General features: G+C 28.7%; 1 protein-coding gene across 1 annotated transcript in view; it reads right to left on the bottom strand.

Annotated features, from left to right (window-relative positions):
- The window catches only part of LOC129980712 (UNC93-like protein), a 28,056-nt gene extending 20,973 nt beyond the window's left edge, over positions 1 to 7,083 (bottom strand). The window contains exon 1 of the mRNA XM_056091095.1: positions 6,943 to 7,083. Coding sequence (XP_055947070.1) covers positions 6,943 to 6,963 — 21 coding nt within the window. The 5' untranslated portion in view covers positions 6,964 to 7,083. The remainder of the gene's footprint in view (positions 1 to 6,942) is intronic.
- Between the last annotated feature and the right edge of the window lie 12,559 nt (positions 7,084 to 19,642).

The raw sequence follows: 19,642 nt of genomic DNA, 5'->3' as shown, positions 1-19,642 counted from the left end.
GGAAAATCATAGGCGTTAGGAGTGGCAGTAGAGTGAAGTTAAAATAGATTACCTCCTCCTGCTGAATTCTGTCCAACCGCGTTTTGTTCTGTTGTTGTTATTACTATTTATTACTACTTTTGATCTACTGTTTGATGTAGTGTGTTGATATGCGTTTCCTGTTTTCGTCATGGTTGTGTATTTATTGTATTATGTTTTCATGTTCAATAAAATTCGTTGTTTTCTACTCAGACCTATTGATTGTGTGTTTCTTCATCGAATAACAAATCGTGAAAAGAACTCCTTAATTATTCGCAACAATATGCATACTTTGAAGTTCGGTAAAGTCCTTTTGCTTTGCGTTATAATTTAAGTGGTTTATTTCAGAGAGAATCTAGGATTCCCATTTTTTATTCAAAATTTGTTGTAATGTCTCACAAAATCTTCAGGTTTGGAGAACAAAATTCACATTGATAACCTAAATCAACCATCTGCGTGGGAGCGTAAAGTAAGAACAAAATTTTTGTTTTGTTGCATATGTGGGAAAGTCCTCGGATCGGATTTTATAAACAACACAGACTGATAAAATGGGATTTTGCAATTTCCGCTTTTTGCACGACAGACTTTTCTAACAAAATCATTCACCGGTTTCCTGTAATTCATTCATCCATTAGAAGTTGTGTGAGATTTCACTAAATTTTTTGAATTCTATTTAGAGAATAAAAATTGTAGCTACTATTCTACTAATAATAAAGATGAAGGTGTGAATGTGTGTGTGTGTGTGTTGGCGCACTATAAGCTAAAATCTTTCAGCTAGAACACCTAAACTTTACAGGAGAATTGATTTTGGAGAACAAAAATGTGCATCTCAGAGTGCCACCTGTGAAATTTTTTTTTTTAATTTTAAGTAGAATTTCTATTAATTAAAATTTAAGCAGATAATTGGCATTTATCTTGCCATAACGTTCTACGATATTATTGTAGAAAATTAATTTTTAACCATTTCTAAAAGTTTTAAAAATTATCTTTTAATTGATACCAAATTAATTATGGTTGAATTCTTTAGTTGAGGTTTAATGAATTTTTAAACATATCTTAAGTTATTTTTTAAGAACGGTTATTGCAAGATTTAGAAAAATGCCCCAATTATTTCCATTGTTACAATTGTTATTTTATCAAGAATTTTACAAATGTTACTAGTAATTAAGATATAAAAATTCGACTAGCTTTCATTATTAAATAGATTTCGGAAGCCTATCTTTAAAACCTTTTCGGGACGGGAGGCCTGTATCCTGCATGTACGTACAGGACGAAGCGTACGCGAAAGGATTCCTCCCACAGGAGAGAGGTTTTGCGGCCCTAAGCCAAAAATAAAAAAATTTATGTCCTAACATCGTCAGTTTTTCTACCTTTTTAGGCTGTTAGTTCATCTATAATATGAGTTCATTCTTCCTTTGATAAATCACGTTTTCTTGTCATCATAAACCGAAATCAAATCTTTCCGCAATAAATAGAGAAGTGTGCAAAATATATCCAAAAACTACGGAACATACACAGAATTCAAGGAAGAACCCAAAAAGAGTAGTTACGTTTAAACAGTAATAACAAAAAAGAAAAGATTTTGGAGGGAGATCAGAAACAGGAATGATTCTCTCAAGTGGAAAGTTACACAAACCAACTCGCAACTTTTATTACATAATTCTTACCCCCGCCCCCTCGCAACATCTGATGAAGAAAATACCAAAGGCTGAATATGAGGAAACTGAAGGTAAGGATACTAATACTATATTTATGTCAAAAGTAATGGGCACAGGGAGCCTTCTAGTGGCGTTTAAAAATTATTTCAGTGTAAATTGCCATATGAATCACCGTCCCATGAGTTCGATTTCTAGAAATTCACGGGTGGTAAGCTCGGCTGTGAGAGTCGTTCACTGGTGATACATATATGTCACGCCTGTTGGGAAAAGATTAGTGAAAACTTTTAACCTTGGAAGTCAAAGTTGACATCTAACTTCAGAAATATAGACTTATAATAAAAATCTATAATTTCTTAAAATAAAAATTATATCTTTTAGTTTGATATTTTTCTTTTTTTATAATAGTACATAGAATTTTTCTTATGGAATAAGAGAACTTACTTCAATGCAACTTCAATTTTGAATGATTCTTCTTTCTGTTCTTATAATTTAAAAAAAAAATCTGTTTACTTCTCGCTTAAACTTAATCATAAAATTTTTGCTGAAATGACAGAAAACCTGAAAGGCATATAATTCAATAAACAAGACAATATATAACTTTTAAAATAGCTCTTATAAAACTGATGAAATGATATGAATAATTAAATGATATTTCTTAATGTTACGAATGATATTAATAATAAAATATGAATGTTTAATATATAATATATACAGATTAATATATGAACTCATATTGATGATATGAATGATATTAATATTAAATGATATTAATGATGATAAATTAAATGATTATTAAACTTCAAGTTTAAAGTGAGTTCGCTATTAATATTTATTTAACTATTATTTACTACTGCATATTTACGAAGCCATATTCACGATTCAATAGATTTCTAAGTGTTTAAATTTCTAAAAGATTATAAGAAAAAAATTCTATGAAATAAATTTTTACATAATAAATTTTAGTAAATTTATTAGAATAAGAAATATCGCTTGAAAATAGCATTGAAAACCTAATGCTTTGGCTGTTAATATGATGTATAACTTGTTTTTATTATGCAATAATATGCGATGAAATCATTGAGAAAAAAATGTTCATATTTAAATTCATTTTTAATTAAAAATTTAATCAATATTTAAAAAAAATTTTCTTATTAAATATATACTTTCTAAGAAATAATTAAATACAGAATTTCGAAGCCTTAAGGTTTAAATTTTATAGCATGCTTTAAAATTTATTGGTCAAATCCTGCAATTTACTGATAGTATGCCAGTATATAAATATTTTTATATTAAAATAATTTTTCAAAGACAAATACTAATAATCTGATTTCAAAAACAATCGGTAATCTGCTTATGATTAAACAAAACATTGGCAATTATCGCCAGATTTTTCCACCTGTAGCTTTCAGTGTATATTTCAAAAACATTCAATACAATATACCCTATTACAGCTTGTAAAAAAGAAAAAACGAAATCTTTAAAGACTTACATTATGCGTAATGATTCAAACTTTCCGCATCGTTTCAATTGCAACAGCGACAACGTTTCACACTTCGTGTATAATTTAAATCTACTAGTTAGGAAAGTTTTTCATAACTGCCGCATAACTATCTTATCGAGTACTTTGAAATATAAACATGCACGATTCGACTCAGATTATTTGTGGGCTTGGTTTTTTATTTGATTTCATTCGTTTGAAAAATTATGTCTCATTTGCATTTCAGAAAAAGAAAATATGAACAAGTCAAAAAACAATCTTTCAAGACTATTCTAACTTCTCTTTTTATTTCAATTATCTACTCTTTGATCTTTAATTTATGATTACCTTAATATAAATAAAAGTGATTGTGGCTACATATATATGTCTTCTCTTAAGCAACTCAATCGAATTCAGCCAAAATTTAATTCCGCGGATCAGAAAAAGACGTTTGGGAAAATAAAAATAAGAACTTCGGCATTAAAAAAAAATTGAGATACTTTTTTGAGATATAACAAATGTATGGATAATCTTCTTAAAAATATTTTTAATGACAAGCTGTTAATTGCTGAATTTCCGATTCTTTCTCTTCAGATTCTGTAACTTTGTATTTATTATGCAAATTGGTATTTTTTGTGGTTGTATTTATGGTTCATATATTTATATGATGATACGATACTGTGAGGATGATTTTTTTTAAATTTTCGATGTTGAGAACTCATCTAATTACATTCTGTCTTTTTTTAATTGTTTTAATATTTGAACAAGAAATATTCTTCAATAATGTTTTTTAAAAATTAGCAGGGGGTTTGATTAAAAATTCTCAAAATAACAGTACACCGTACAACGACCAAAAACTTTAGGATTAAAAAAAATTTTAATTCTTTATTATTAATAAAATATTAACTATGTAATTGTCACAAAACATTCATTTATATTGTCTTATTTCTCCACGCTATAAACAAAATTTTAAGGAACTATTTAATAATTTTAAGCAATTAGAATTAATTAATAATTTTAAACATCGTTCAAAAGAAAGTAAAAATCTATAAAAAAGCAGTACATATTGACAACGAGGACACCAACAAAAATCAATTTAAAAAACTATATATAATATTTTTAAATGAAAAATGCTAATTTGCAAAATAAATAAATAAATAAATAAAAATAACAATTTAATATTACAGAAAATATATTTATATTTTTTGCGAATGGAGTAATTCACGCATTTTTCGAAATTTTATGTATTTTTTGCACATGCGATGAATATTAGCGGAAATAAACTACCAAACACTTTCTGTTACACTCTCTAACAAATGTATTTGATTTATCAACAGTATGCCAATTGTGAACGATAGTTACGAAAAAGTCTATTAAAATGCGATATTCTATCATTTTTTTTGAAGTTATTCAGAGAAAGCGACAAAGTTCCTATTAACTTTTAATTAGAAATTTAATTATAATATTGGGAAAAAATCTTTCTGATCAGCTATCAAAAAGTAACTATTCGCCAAATTTGGTAGTTCTTCCTCAGACAATGATTTGCCCAACAGACGATTTTCAAAGTTTATTTTTATTTTTATTATTATGCATGACACATTAAGCAAATAACAAATAATATGTCAGGCTATCAAAGGATCATATTGGAGCAGAAGAACAAAATTACAATGCCATTTTGCTATCAAAATTCCACATTTTAAAGTTTTTGTTCATTTTTTCATTTCAAAAAATAATTTTATTGAGAAAAACATGTTGCTTCTTCCACATGTCCTATTATTAAAACTCATTTTAAAAGCTAAAGTATTATTATTATTATAAACAAGGTAAAAAAAAACAAAAAACAATTTGATGTTTCCTATTTTTTCAATTACATGTGCTGCCATCTATCAAATGACCAAGAAACTAAATAACTCCCTTCAATAATAATTTCCTTGTACTTTCGGTTATGAATAAAATTCCGAAGTCATGCCAATACTAGTAAAAAAATAAAAAGCAATAGGAAGAAATTGGAAAAATTAAGAATAAAATACCTTTTATATTAAACATCCCAAGACATTTTGTAATCGAGATGTAATATTTTACTATCATGCAAAGCAAGCACACATTTCGTTTTTAAAATTCCGTCAAGTATAAAATAAAGAGAATACGTGAAATAAAAGATTTCGCTGTACGTGTGTGATAAATTGTCTATTGCGAAAGAAGTCGAAAAAAACACATAACTCTTCACTCCACAATATTTAATTTTTTAAACTTTTCAGGACACTAAATTTTTATTAACAACCTAAATAGTTAATAATTTAGAGGTAGTAAAGATAATAACGACATTTTTAAAAGAAAATATATAATGGTGAATACTGCGCACGCATTTAAAAATGTTTGCTTTTTACCTTCTCATATACGTATTATAAAGAATTTTAATCGTCAAAAAATTCGAATTACAGATTTTGAATAATATCCATGTATTAACTTTCCAGAGTTCGAAAAACACTTTTTTGGAAAATGTCTGTCTGTTTGTCCGGTTGTCTGTGACAAAGACAATTCAAACACTCTTTGCGGTAGATGCCTGAAATTTGGTATGTGTTCTTTACAACAAATTTGTAGCTTTCTATCAAATTTGGAGCAAAATCCTTTCACAGGAACTCTGTCATTCCGGCTTTTCGAATATAAGTTAACACGGTAATTACAAAACAAAGAGAGCTAGATTAGGCACACAAATTTAACATCTATAGTATAAAAAATTACCAAATTTGGAGTAAATACAACGAGGAGTTGACTGTCTGTCGGTCTGTACTTTCAGAAATGTGTAATAACTCAAAAACACGAAGACTTAAATGCATCAAAATAGGTGTAGAATTTTGTAACGTGCAGATTTGTGTTAAATTTTTGTTTCAATCGATTGCGAAAAATATCTCTAAAGTGCAAATTTGATATTTGGATGCTATTTATTTCATGTCATGTATTAATGGATAAATATTTCGCCAAGGACACGATAGATTCAGTAAAAAAATGCTAAATTCAAGCCAAAATTTAATATTTCGTAACTATTGCACGCCAGTGTCATTTAGTACCTTTATTAGAGAATAGCAAAAAGAATTTCGGGAAAACGTATCCTGATGGTATTCTATGTATTAATTAATTAATCTAATTAATTTTGAAAAATTGATTAAAAAGCAAAGTAAACCTGTATGGAATTTTTTTTTGAAAAGACAATTTTAAAATGTCGTTAAAAAATTTGTAAGACAGTGTCTTTCAAAGCTATGGCGGAAAAAATGTAGAATCGTCTAATCCTTTTTTCCACTCCCTTTAGCAGCACAGTTGTAATTTCTTCAATAATTATAGAAAAACCTAGTAACCGGGCAGACAGACTTTCGCTGCATGGACTTTGCTCAGAATTTAATATTACTCTGCAAGTTTAACATACCTAATTTCATTCATCTTGCTAAAAACTGTTTTCAGTTATTGTGTTCATACATCAATAACTTCACTCTCGGAGGAATGAAACATGAAAATTTTTCAGAATCTGTAAATTGATTTTTTTTACGATTTTTCATTGTATACTTCTCACAGGATAATATAAAAAAACATATAATAATTTCCTTCGATTTGAAGGAAAATACACAGGCAAACATCAAATAAAAGAAAAGCCTATATGAATTTTAATGAGGCGCATGTTGTAAATGTAAACATGTATGTAAATATCGCGCTGACTGCTTTTTTCAACATTTTTACAGCTGCACTTAATTCAACACTTCACTCATTACATCTAAGTATTATAACATAAACACCTACTTGACGTGTCAAATACTTCATTCAGTCAGAAGTGTTACGCATTCCCTCCCTCGTCCATAGGGGTTCTTTTACGATTTGATGTTCGATGCAGAAATAAATAGTCCTTTAGTAGAAAAGACGACGACTTTTATTACACTGGAAGAGACGAATGCGCAGAGACGACAAACACCCAGACGACAAATATATACAGCTCAGACGATTAGATAGCAGCACACTACAACTAACAGTTGTTTACGAGTCGTAAACGGTAGTGATAACAGCCACACCACACAAAACGGCAAACAAAAAATTCAGAATCGCCTTTTCATCATATCAACGGAATAATCATGCGATTCTTACCTGAATGTCAGCATTTCTTTATACGTACATCTCGTGATTGACGGCAATAAATTTCATCGCTGCTTTAAATTCAAGCCATTTTCCTTTTGTCATCAAATACTTACTGGCTCAGTTTTATTCCGTAATTGAAAGTTAAGGAAGAGAGCGTCTGATACTTATCTGCGCAGTTTCTATAAGAAGCTAGAAAGTGAAGTTATACTACTGCGAAAGACAACATACCATTAACAGATAGATCCCCCTCAGACTTAAGTTTTTAATGATACTATCATGTCATTGAACCGGACTCCATCCTTGATGGAAGAGATTTTATAAAATGGTTCGAATTATTATTTTTAAATGACATTCTTTAGCCTAAATGGACTTCGGCATAACATGTTATGTATGAAATTAGCATTATTCAAAACACAGTCCAGTGCCGCCAGTTGGGCAGGAAATTACCCCATTTAGGGTGTCATTACTTTTTGGTCCTTGAAGTCAAGATTTCTCGAAACCTTAGTTAGACTTTTTTAAATTCATATTAACAGAAATTTTAATGTGGTTTTTTTCCCTCGATAACTTTGAAGCCTAATTTCCCAAACAACTTACTCAAGTTTGAATGTACTTGAATTATAAAGGTTTTTGACTTGAATGTCTGCTCTAAAATTAAACATTTTTAAAAAATATTTTCAGCACTTGTTTTATTATTAATCTATTAATTTAATTAAATTTGTATTTGATACGAGTGGTACAAATTTGAAAAAAGTAAATGCTTTTACACTTCTAATAATATTTATAATTACAAATCATTAATAAAAAACATACAGCATAAAACAACAGAAACTTAATTTATTTGTCTAAACAAATTTTTGTCAACGTTTTAGACAAATTAATAATAATTAAATAAATTTAACAAAATAAAATAATATTTTGATTTTGTACTACACGAATAAGAGCATGCATTTAAAAATTCTTTTTTATTTTGAACTGTACATATTTTTATTTCCTTAAAATGAAAGTCGATAAATCTTTCCAAAAAAACTACAGGAAATAAATATTCAGCTGCTCGGATAATGAATGTTTCATCGTCTTTGATCATATTGCAAAGAACTCGATAATATACATAGTGTGATTATATACAAATTTTCTGCATCATCATTCAGATGTATATAGTGCAAAATTTTAATGCTATTTCAATCAGAATGAAGTAAAATGTTTGATCCATTGTGCTTAAAGAAAGGTTTTGAAAGTTTGCATTTTTTTAAAAGAAATAGCAGTGTACATTACTTTCAATGTCTAAGAAATATACTCTGGACATTGAAAAAAAAATTAGCTAACACCACCAATGTCTGATTTGATCAAAAACAAATAATAAATTGATTGCTCAGATCGAAATATTTAGAATCGTCTTAAAAAATTATTTTATTATGAAAATTCTTGTAGGTTGACTTATCTGTAAATTTTCGGATATGAAAACCGTTTAAAACTTTCTGTAGAGCAAATCATTGGAGTTTTAAGCTTCCATATAGGTGTTCGCTTTGTAAGTTCTTTTTCAAATTCTGGTTAGTTTTTAATTAATAATTAATCGAAATATTAATGCTTGTTCTCAATAACTTCAAAGTCTATTTTAGCTTAAAAAATATCAATTTTGCAGCAAAAACCAAAAAAAAAAAAAAATGGCTTTTTATGTTATTTTAATGCAATTTTTTTCTTAATTTTAATAAACATAAAATTTGCTATGCAAAGGTTTTTTTTTTCAAGAGAGTTTTGTTACTCAATTACTTTTTATATGCTCAGCAGTCTATTTAACAAAGCAGGAGTTGGCCTTCACAGTTCATAAAAAGAATAATAATTTCAGAATTATTAAAATTTGTCATGTTTATAGTTAATTAATTTACATTTTAAAATAATTAATTCTCTCATTTTGTATGCTCATTTTTAGTTGAAATTAAAGGAAAAAGTTTCGTATTTTGTATTATGATATAATTTTATGAATTTCTAGACTTGCAACTAGTTGATGGATTTGAAGACTGGAGATCACTTTTTCTACCTTTGAATTAAGAGTTTTCAAGGCTGACATTATCCGGTTTGATCCTAAACCTATTCTGGTTTTGATCCTAAACCTATTTTGGGTTTGATCCTAAACCCAACCCAATCTATTTTGTTCCTCTATCACTCCACTCTAAAATTCGTCTTCATTTTCTCACTAAAGATTTTAATTTACTTATTAATTTTATTTTATTTATTTGTTTAATTATTCTTTTATTTGATTATTTATTTAATTAATCATTGATTGATTTTACTTACTGACTTTTGTGAATTTCGATTACATTTGCTTTGACAAAAATCATATTTTGTTAATTGAATATTTTGATAAGAAGTTGCTCTTCGAAAAACAAATATAAATAATTTATATAATATAAATATAAATAAAAAACAAGAGATGCTCCCTTGGCTTAAAAATCACTGACTTCCTAAACGAGCTTGTCCATGGCAAATGTCATTAGAAACAATAACAACAACCGATCTTTAATATATTTCAATTCATAATTGGAAATAGTATGGAATGTATTATTAAAAATTCTGGAAAATTACATTTTAGATGGCGCCGTTGTTGTTAAATCTATTTTCAGCTACATTAATTTATTTATTGATAATCAAGAAGTCTGAAATAATTAAAATATTCTATTTCATATGGAACCACCAACTGCACAAAATTTCAGAAATCTGGTATTTTTGGATACGAGTGAAAAATGGATTGCAAAGTTCTGTTCTTAAAAAAATAAGCGTATGATATTAAGTTTGATTTATATAAGACTATGAAGTAGAAAATAACATTTACTATACGAATAATTAAAACAAATTAATCAGTAGATATTTATTTAAATGTTTCATTTTGTTTTTTACTTCTGCTGAAACTCCTTTCAGCCAGTAAATATCCTAGTAATCCCAAACATGAAATTGTAAACATGATGTACAGTTTGATTGAAGTACAAAAGAATTCATTGTAGACAAATGGTATCGCCCATCCTATGGAACTGTACATGTTGCAGCTGGAATAGGCAGTTTCTTCTTCTCCTTGGAAGAAAACTCCATAAAGCGCTAAAATAAATAAAAAAAAGAATTTTTTAAATAAACTTCTAAAAATTATTTATTTGCGTAAGAGAGCCAGTAATCAGTTCACCTTCTTCTTCTTTGTAACAATCTAATCAATCTATGGTATAATTACTGTCTATCCCTAAGTATGGTATTAGTATTGTCTAAGTATGGTATATTTTCTATGTTTTCGTATTGTATAAATATTATCTGAGTATGGTATAAGTTATCTATCTTCAAGTATAGTATAAATATTATCTGTATCTAAATATGGAATTAGTATTGTCTATCTCTAAGTGTGGTATAAGTATTTCCTCTCTCTAAGTATGGTACAAGTATTGTCTATCTATAAGTATGGTATAAGTATTGTCTATGATATAAGTATTGACTATGGTACAAGTATCTCTATATCACTATATAATCGTAAGTATTGTCTCAATTCATTGCAATTTTTCAAAAAAGTAAAAAAAGGCACTCTTTATATGATTACTTTTTATGTCCGGTGGACATCTTGTATGGAGGGTCCCTGAAATAATCTACCATAATCTTTTGATTTCGAACTCATTTTTTTCTCATTATTTTGATATTCTGGTGGAACCACACATATTGGTCTTCACTAAAATCCCCGATGTTGTTCAAATATTTTACCAAGCAAATAAGTAGAAAATGTAGTTTATGCTCATATTTCCACGTCATGTTTTAGAGGTATTTTTTAATATATTTTGTGTTGTTTCTGATTGACTTTTTTTTGTGGTTTCTCCAAAACACCTTAATAACCAACATGAAAGGTGACCAATCAGATGATTCAGTTTAATTACAGTTGCCAAAACCTTTATTGCATTTTAATGAATTTATGAATTTGAGGATCGTTAACCGTTTCCTTGAGTGGACTTTCTTTGCACAGATGAAGAATTTGCTAATATATTGGAAGCAATCACCATCTTTATTGAGTTCCAAAAGGTATTATTTTATGAATAGAAGATTCAGAGGATACTAAGATAATTCTCTTATTTTTATTAATCAATTTCTCTCTGAAAGTTTTCTTTGCTCCTAAAGCAAGTATATCTTTTTAAGGCCATTTCACTTTCTTTTCAGTGACATCCGTGTACCCTATTGTCACGCAAATCGTATTGCGTATATCGTTTTCATTATTCCACAAAGAAGATGACCGTCTTGAGATCAACTCAAATATATCATTGATGTCCTTGACAATAGAGCTAGTACAAAACCATTTTAACATTTTAATATTCCTCCTAAATTTTAAAAGAATAGGAAATTGTCAGGGAAGGAGATGATTTCCGTTGTGGCACAAACAATTGCGAGTACACCTTACTTTCACTTGATAAATCCGACTTTCCATATAAATAACACATTACCGGGAAGTGAAAATATGTTTTTATTTTTACATATAACAAATGGTTTAATTTAGAGAAAAATAAAGAACAATCAACGAAAAACTTCTAAATTGAAAAATTTCAGAAGCATTTTAAATAAACATAAGCAAGTGTTTGCCTCAAAAAATTGAGAATACACCAATGAAGTTTTTGTAATATCTCGATTATAAAGAAAGTGTCAATATTTAGTTGCATGTCTTTTGGCTTTTATAATGGCTTTTAAACGTCCTGATACTTATCGAATCAATTTTCGGGGGTATCTGAAGATATTTTACCCCATTCATCTTGCAACACTTGTTTTAAATGGGTTTTATTTCTAATTTTGTGTTTTTTGACCACTGTTTCGAGTGTGGCCCACAGACATTTCGTGACATTCATGTCGGTGGACAGTGGCAGTGTGTGTAATTGCAGTTTAAAATGAAAAAGACATCACATTCTGACGTTATGTGCTGTGTTTTTGGGGTCGTTGTCCTGCAGGAAAATGAAATTTCCATCTAAATCTAAATTTTTAGCACTTTCCTTTAGATTGCTGCAACCATATGGCTCATTCAACTTGCTGTAGAAATTTTTCAAATCATAGGCAGAAGTGTAAGTGCTGAATATTTCAGAAATGAAATGAGAAGGATATAAAAGTCGGATTGAAAACCAGTTTTTCAAAGAAAGTTATATTTAATGATCAAAGAATACTCAAAATTCTTGGCAGCGACCGCCGTCGTACCGTATGGAGAAAGCCTAACACTGCTTTGGATCGAAAAAGAATTACCTTCTATAGTTAAACATGGTTATATTTCTGTCGTGATTTGGGGTTGTAAGGCTTTATACATGTTGGGTAATTTAGTTCCTATAGATGGAATTATAAACCATAGGTTTACTTGGATAGACTTCGCAGCAATATAAAGGAAAGTGCCAAAAATTTGGGTTTAGATGGAAATTTCATTTTCCAGAAAGATAATTACCCCAAACACACTGCACGTAATATCAAATGCTACTTTCTTAGCATGCCAGATATTACAAAAATTTCATTGGTGTATTCTCAATTTTTTGAGACAAAAATTTGCGTATGTTTATTTAATATGCTTCTGAAACTCTTCAATTTAAAAGTTTTTCGTTGATTGTATTTTGTTTTTACTTTAAATTAAACCATCTGTTATGTGTAAAATTGAAACATATTTTCACTTCTCGGTAATATGTTTTTTTATTGAAAGTCGGATTTATCAAGTAAAAGTAAGGTGTAAGGTTTGAACCACTGTACATTTAAAATATGTCTTATTGATTATTATGCGGCATTTCTATAAAATGACGTCACCTTCAAATGGCGCTATAAATTTATCATTTGGTTTTTTTACTTTTAATTAAGGCTTTCAAACGACGCAATTAATTTATCGTTTGACTTTTTATTTTTGTTTAATTAATCTTGCATCACAAAGAATCACGAGGATATCGTTTGGTGACTTCGAACTTTTTTTTCGTTTCAATTATCGTACTTTAGCAATACGATGTACTTTAGCAATTTTATGTTTATTCGTTAACGATATTTTGTATACTTATAAAAATATACAAAAGTGTGCTGTTATAAAGTACTTTTACGTCTTTAACTGAACTCTTACAAATTGTGAATGTTCCTCAGAGAATATGCTGTAAATATTACAATATAAATATACAAACTATCTGTTCTATATTCAGCTGATTTTACCACGCTTACAATAGCTTCTAGAATATAGCAGTAATAACGAACATGTAATCGATTTACTTGATACTACTTACTGTTACCTTCAATTGCCACGACGCATCATAAACAAAATAAAAAACAACTATAAAAAAAATCTGAAATGTTCTGATTCTCTTTCGACTCCCAGATAATAACTAGAAAGTTGACAAATGTCAATGAAAAGCGTAAAGATCTAAATACTAACAAGAAGACCAAAAATAAGAATATTAAAGTATCGAATTTTCTTCAAGAGCCTGAATTAATAATAATGAATTAAGTACACAGTTCCTATTACGATATTAAATTTAGGAGTAAAATAATATAATGTATAAAATAAACAGGTAAAGAGATAAGCTGAAATCAGAATATATTACTGGCCGAAGACATCATTGAAATATTGAGATTATTCATTACTTAAAAATTTAGAGCCAATACGGCAGAAGCAACACAATTTTGAAATCAGCAACCTCAGGATATTCTGAAACATTTTTGTAATAAAAAAACACATGAACATGGATATGTCTATTTTAGAACATTAAAATATTTAATGCCTTATAAAATATGATCATTAGGTACATTGGCAATTACGTTTGCAGTCAAGGCGAAGTTACGGCAATATAACCATCAAGCATAATTGTTGGATTTACCATATTGGAGGAAGAATCCACCGTACTATAAATCTGATCTCAACCAAAAATCTTACTTTAAGTGCCAACATGAATAAGCGTTTCGGAAATAACTAAAGGTACATACTTTACTTCATACTTTTGATGCTGTACTGCGTTTTTGGTGATTTCAAGTTTCTATGATTGGCTAGACTCAAATCTTCCAAATGTGATGTTTTGTATATAATCTAAAATTAATCCACTTAGGATTCAAATGTTGCATGCCATTACAGATGAAATTAAAATTATTACGATGCTAAATGCTTCATATTATTTTAATTTAATGCAAGTTTATTTTAAAGTGCATTAAAGAATGAAAAATGTAAAAAATAAAAACCTCGGAACCTCTAGAACTCATTAACCTAAACTCTAATCTAATGATTCTTATATAGGAAGGAAAATTGCATCCAAAGCACCGTACAACCAAATAGGGAAGTACTGGCAAATTGCCATATATCTCATAATTTGATAGAAATTGTCCAAGGTCAAAACTTCTCAAGGGTTAACTATTTTTAATTTTCTCCAATGATATAGGATACGAAACTTCATACTCACCTTTCGTTTGAGAATGGAATATTCCAATTACAAAGCCAAATATTCCACCGGCCAAGTAGAACATAATAGGTTGTTGTGCATCGGGAGTCCACAAATAAAGCAGGACTAGACTCACTATGTTGATAATCTGGCAGCAAATTAAAACGATTCTTCTTCCAATTAGTCTAATCAACACACCGGAAATCATAGATGATAAAGCGGAAGTAATGCCGTAAAAGACAGAAACCAGTCCAATATGTGAAGTACTCCAAGAGCATGCGATATAAGACTACAAATAAATTCATTCAGTGATTAGTAAAAAACAGAAAATAACATCTTTCTGTTCAAAGTTATTAGGTTTATTCAATTCAGAAAGAAATTCGTCTACAATTATTCTTTCAGAAAGAAATTAGTCTACCATTATTTTTTCAGAAAAAAACTATTCTAAAATTTTTATATTTACAACAATTATTCTATTCAGAAAGAAATTATTCTACAATTATTATATTTAAAACAATTATTCTACATATATTCTATTCAGAACAATTATTCTATTCAGAAAGAATAATATATTCTTATTTCTTTCTAAGAAAAGAAAATTACGAATTTAAGATATATTTTTGAAAGGATATTTTTATATTTTGGCACTGGGAATTTTTCCATTTTTTTCCTTGACACTGGGAATGTTTCTAACATATATTTTCTAATATTTCTACATTTATGAAAATTTATATTTAGATCAATCTCAATTTATTTAGAAGCAAAAAAATATTGTGTTTTCTCTAACAGTTCAAAATTTTTTGTAGATTAAAATTCTTTTTTAAATATTCAAATTTAATTAGAAACTAGATATAATTTGGCGTTCCCAGGATTAAAATCCTTTCATGTGTAATTCTTTTAATGTAAATATTACTTTTCTATGAAATATTATAACAATTTTACCATCTGCAGTCCTATCTTTCTGTAGTTTTATATCTATGCCCTTTGTAAATCTTATGAAATAATATCTTTTTATTATTTGAAATATTTTTTAGAAAAAATTAATATCTGAATGTAAGTTACAGATGGTTTTAAAACCTGCGGTAAGCTAATTTTTCTTTATTAGTTTATAATATTAGTACTTCAAATTTTGATCACAAACGCTGTAGTGTTAGAAAATTTTACAGGGCACTTTGAGAAACAATTAACTAAACAATTAATTTTTCATTAATAAATACTTGGAAAATAACATAAATTAATAATTTTCTTGTTACAATACATGTTGCCTTTGTTTCTGAAATCTGCTCTTAGAATTTTGTACATGTGCTCTTGCAAAAGCTCTTCGTATGTATTGTTATTGCTAATAAGGAATATTTCATTAAGGGAATAAGGACCAATAAGGAATATTTTATTTTCTCAAGAAAGATATATTTTCCTAGTATCTTTTCTTTAAATTTGAGTGGTGCACTTATTATCATGTGAGGACATGATGTTGTTTTGGCTAAGGGTTTTGAAATTTGAAATCACGTAGGCAATGAATAAAGCATAAGTGGCAATTTTTATCATCATCTTTTAATCGCATATATTTTTATACGCAATACTGCTTTTACCAGTATTGCATTAATATTATGTATGCTTCTTTGAAATCAGATGCGTTTTTAAAAGGTTGACCTTTTTTTACCAGTATTGTTTTATTATTACGTATGCTTCTTTGACAGCAGATGCGTTTTTAAAAGGTTGACATAGAACTATGACATCATAGCTATTATTTCATCTCCAAACGGTCGAGCTTCAAATCTTTGTTTGCCAGCTAGAAAAATTTAAAATGAAAGTTTAAAAAAAATATCAATATATACATATATATATATATTGATCTCTTTATATAAAATCATATATAAACAGATCGAGGGGGGGTAGAGACCGATAGAGAAGTCTCGTGATTGTTTCAAATCGGTTTGAACTGTTTTATGACTTAAATTAATTAAGACAAGTATTGACTTAAAAGTAATAATGTTCTCACATGATAGCTTGAAATTTGTGATCGTAGATTTCATTGTAATTTTTCTTCAGTTTTGAAATATTTTTTTTGTTTAGTTTCATTGTTTAATCTTTTCTTCAAAACAAAGAAAAGGAGTTCTCAGCAGATGTGTATTAATACAAGAGAGAATTAAACACATAATGACTCAGTCATTCAACATATTGAAGTTGCGTAGTAAAGGAGTGCCAATAAATATCCTTATTTCAGAGTCATTTGCACTAAATGTTTTTTTAAAAATATAAATGATAATTGACAGAAATTAAATTGGTGTTATAGAAAAAGTAAACATTTAAACTTTAAAAGAGAGTAAAAACATACTTTTTGGATTTTTTTTCCGAACTTACTGTGGAAAACAGGCATTGTTTTAGTAATTTTTCAAAGCTCGAAACTTCTGTTGTGTCTGCAAGTGAAATTCAGTTCACTTGCTCGTTAAAGCTTTACTTTTCCTGGTACTTTGCAGTTAGCCAAGCGCAAGCGAAAATTTAGATATCCGCCAATCTGAGCACATCTTAATGCTAAAACATTTTTTGGCAACGGTTTTTTTTGGCGCAGATCAAAATAATTTGGTGATATTTTTGCTTATATCCGACTAATGGAAAAGTATTCTTTTCCTATATTTTCATTCCGTCTGAGCGACTACCGTTTTATTTTATTTTTACTTTTTTGTCTTACGACATGTTAAATCACTATTTCAATGTCAGTGCAAATTGATTTCAAAGTTTTGAAATGACTCCATTTCTACTTTAAGAATAAAGATAAGCCTTGTGAAAAGGCTTATTAAAATAAAAGAGGAATTTAAAAAAATTTCTGGTAGGGTAATTGTCTTAAAGCTGTTGAGCTAAGGATTATTTCCAAATTTTTCACTTCAAAATACGGTGAGATAAATTTTCTGAAGGATGAATAATAATTGAAAGACAAATTGCGCAAAAATGAAATAAGTATTGTTAAGGAGGCAAAATATTCTAAATTATTGATGGTATAAATTTCCTTCGAACTTTCAGTGACAAATAGATGAAATGTGAGTAGTAGTTTTTTTTTGTTTTTTTTTTGCCTTTGTTAGAGTGATTGATTTACTCCTACAACAGATTCATTAAATGGTATAAAATGAACTTTAAGATACCTTCGTAAAATCAGCCATATAAAACGCTTGAACCATGCTGGTGCAAATGGTTAGGGGTATTATAAAGAGCTGTTCTTTATTACGGATGAATTTAACGGTGGCAAAGATATGATTCCACGATAAAGTTACTTGCTTTTTAGATTTTTCTAAGTGATCCACAAATATCCAAATTAGTAGCACAGCTAGGATCCCACAAGCAAAACATAAACCTGTGTAATACTGTCTGATATCTGAGGGCACTTCTTCTATCATAGAAGTGACACACTCTTGGTCAGTATTACAAAAATCTGCCCCACAAGAACAATTTGAAGTTTTATGATAGTTTTCAGTATGTTCTGAGGCAAGCACATAGAAACTGATTAAATTGCTCCACACTTGTGCAGAGCAATACGCCAAACCATGGAAGCCGAAAAACAAAGAATTCACAGAACTAAGCGATTTGGACTTTTGATAATGATTATTTTCCATCTTGTTCTTTGTATGCAACGCAAAAGGTTTATTTTCTTTTTCCTCAATAGCTTGGATGTCCTCAGATAATTTATGATTATTGATTCTTTCGGAATTTAAGTTTTCAAAATCTTCAACATATTCAGTTGTTTTTTTGGAAGATCTTTCAGAACATTGTCGATTTGATCTTGTTTCACTTCCAGGTTCAGAGCGTTTGTATGACGGCAGATATATTGATGAAGAAGTTTTTAGAGAGTTTTCGCAATCTCCCTGAGAGTTTAGACTTTTTTCTGCTTCTTCCAGGAAATCCTTTGCAGATAGTTCTTTTATCTCTCCTTTACCAGATCTATAGGTGATCACAGGACTTGGAATATAATCAGTGGAATCATCTGTAACCTCTCTATAGAGAACTGAGCATTCATTGAAATATGTGCATTGAGCTCCCCAAAGTAAAGTGCAACCAACACCGGTGATGACGGCTGACGGCACCAGAGTAATCCACGAAGGATAAAAATTTGCTGCAACGTAGGGCAAATACATAATCATTCCCAAAAGCTGAGTTGATTTACTGCCAAGTTTCTTGCTAACATAACTAGAAAGTAATAAAGACGAAATTCCATAAGTAATATGTATGGCAGCTTGACCGACCGTGCCTATCGCTTCCTCTTTATTCATAGTCGTTTGGAGCATAACTAAACCATCACAAGCAGTGAACATCAATAGAAATGATATAGATATTGCAGTCAAATTTTTAATGATTCTTAATTTGCTAAAACTTGCGTTTTGGTTTGGGATTTCCATTCTTGTGCCATTAACTAAAGCTTTGCCGAATTTCACACAATTTATAGCAGCTTAAATGAAAATTTTGGAATGTTCCTGTTGATGAAAAGAATAATTTAATTAAGGACTATTTATAATATGGATATTTTCACAATATGAAAATTAGACAATAGACTTTGTTGCAATAAAAATTAAAATAGATTTATTGGTGATATCACTTAGTTCATAAAATCATGCATAATATAAATCTTTTAATAGTCTTTTTATATAAATGTTAAATTATCTAGAAAAAAGTGTGGAAAATTTATTCGTGCACTCAAGCTCATTCGTGTCAGACTTGGAAACACATCGGACTTCTTGATTGCTAGTTTTAAAAAGAGAAAATGTTTTCAATCAAATTATTTTTAAAAACTACTATTAAGAAATGTTTCCCATAAAATATTATTATTTGCTAGAAAATAATTCCAATTTTTTTTTGAATTAGCATAGGAAGGTTTCAATTACTATTTTGAAAATTCATTAATTAATTCTTCTGTAATAAAACATTAAAGTGAATAAAATAAATTACTTCTGATATAAATTATTATTCGTTTGCTTTTAAACCTTTCTTGACATGTTCCACCA

Source organism: Argiope bruennichi, chromosome 8 (assembly GCF_947563725.1).
Source record: "Argiope bruennichi chromosome 8, qqArgBrue1.1, whole genome shotgun sequence".
Classification (NCBI taxonomy): domain Eukaryota; kingdom Metazoa; phylum Arthropoda; class Arachnida; order Araneae; family Araneidae; genus Argiope; species Argiope bruennichi.
Note: the sequence above shows the minus strand (reverse complement) of the source record. Positions and strands in the feature narration are given on the sequence as shown.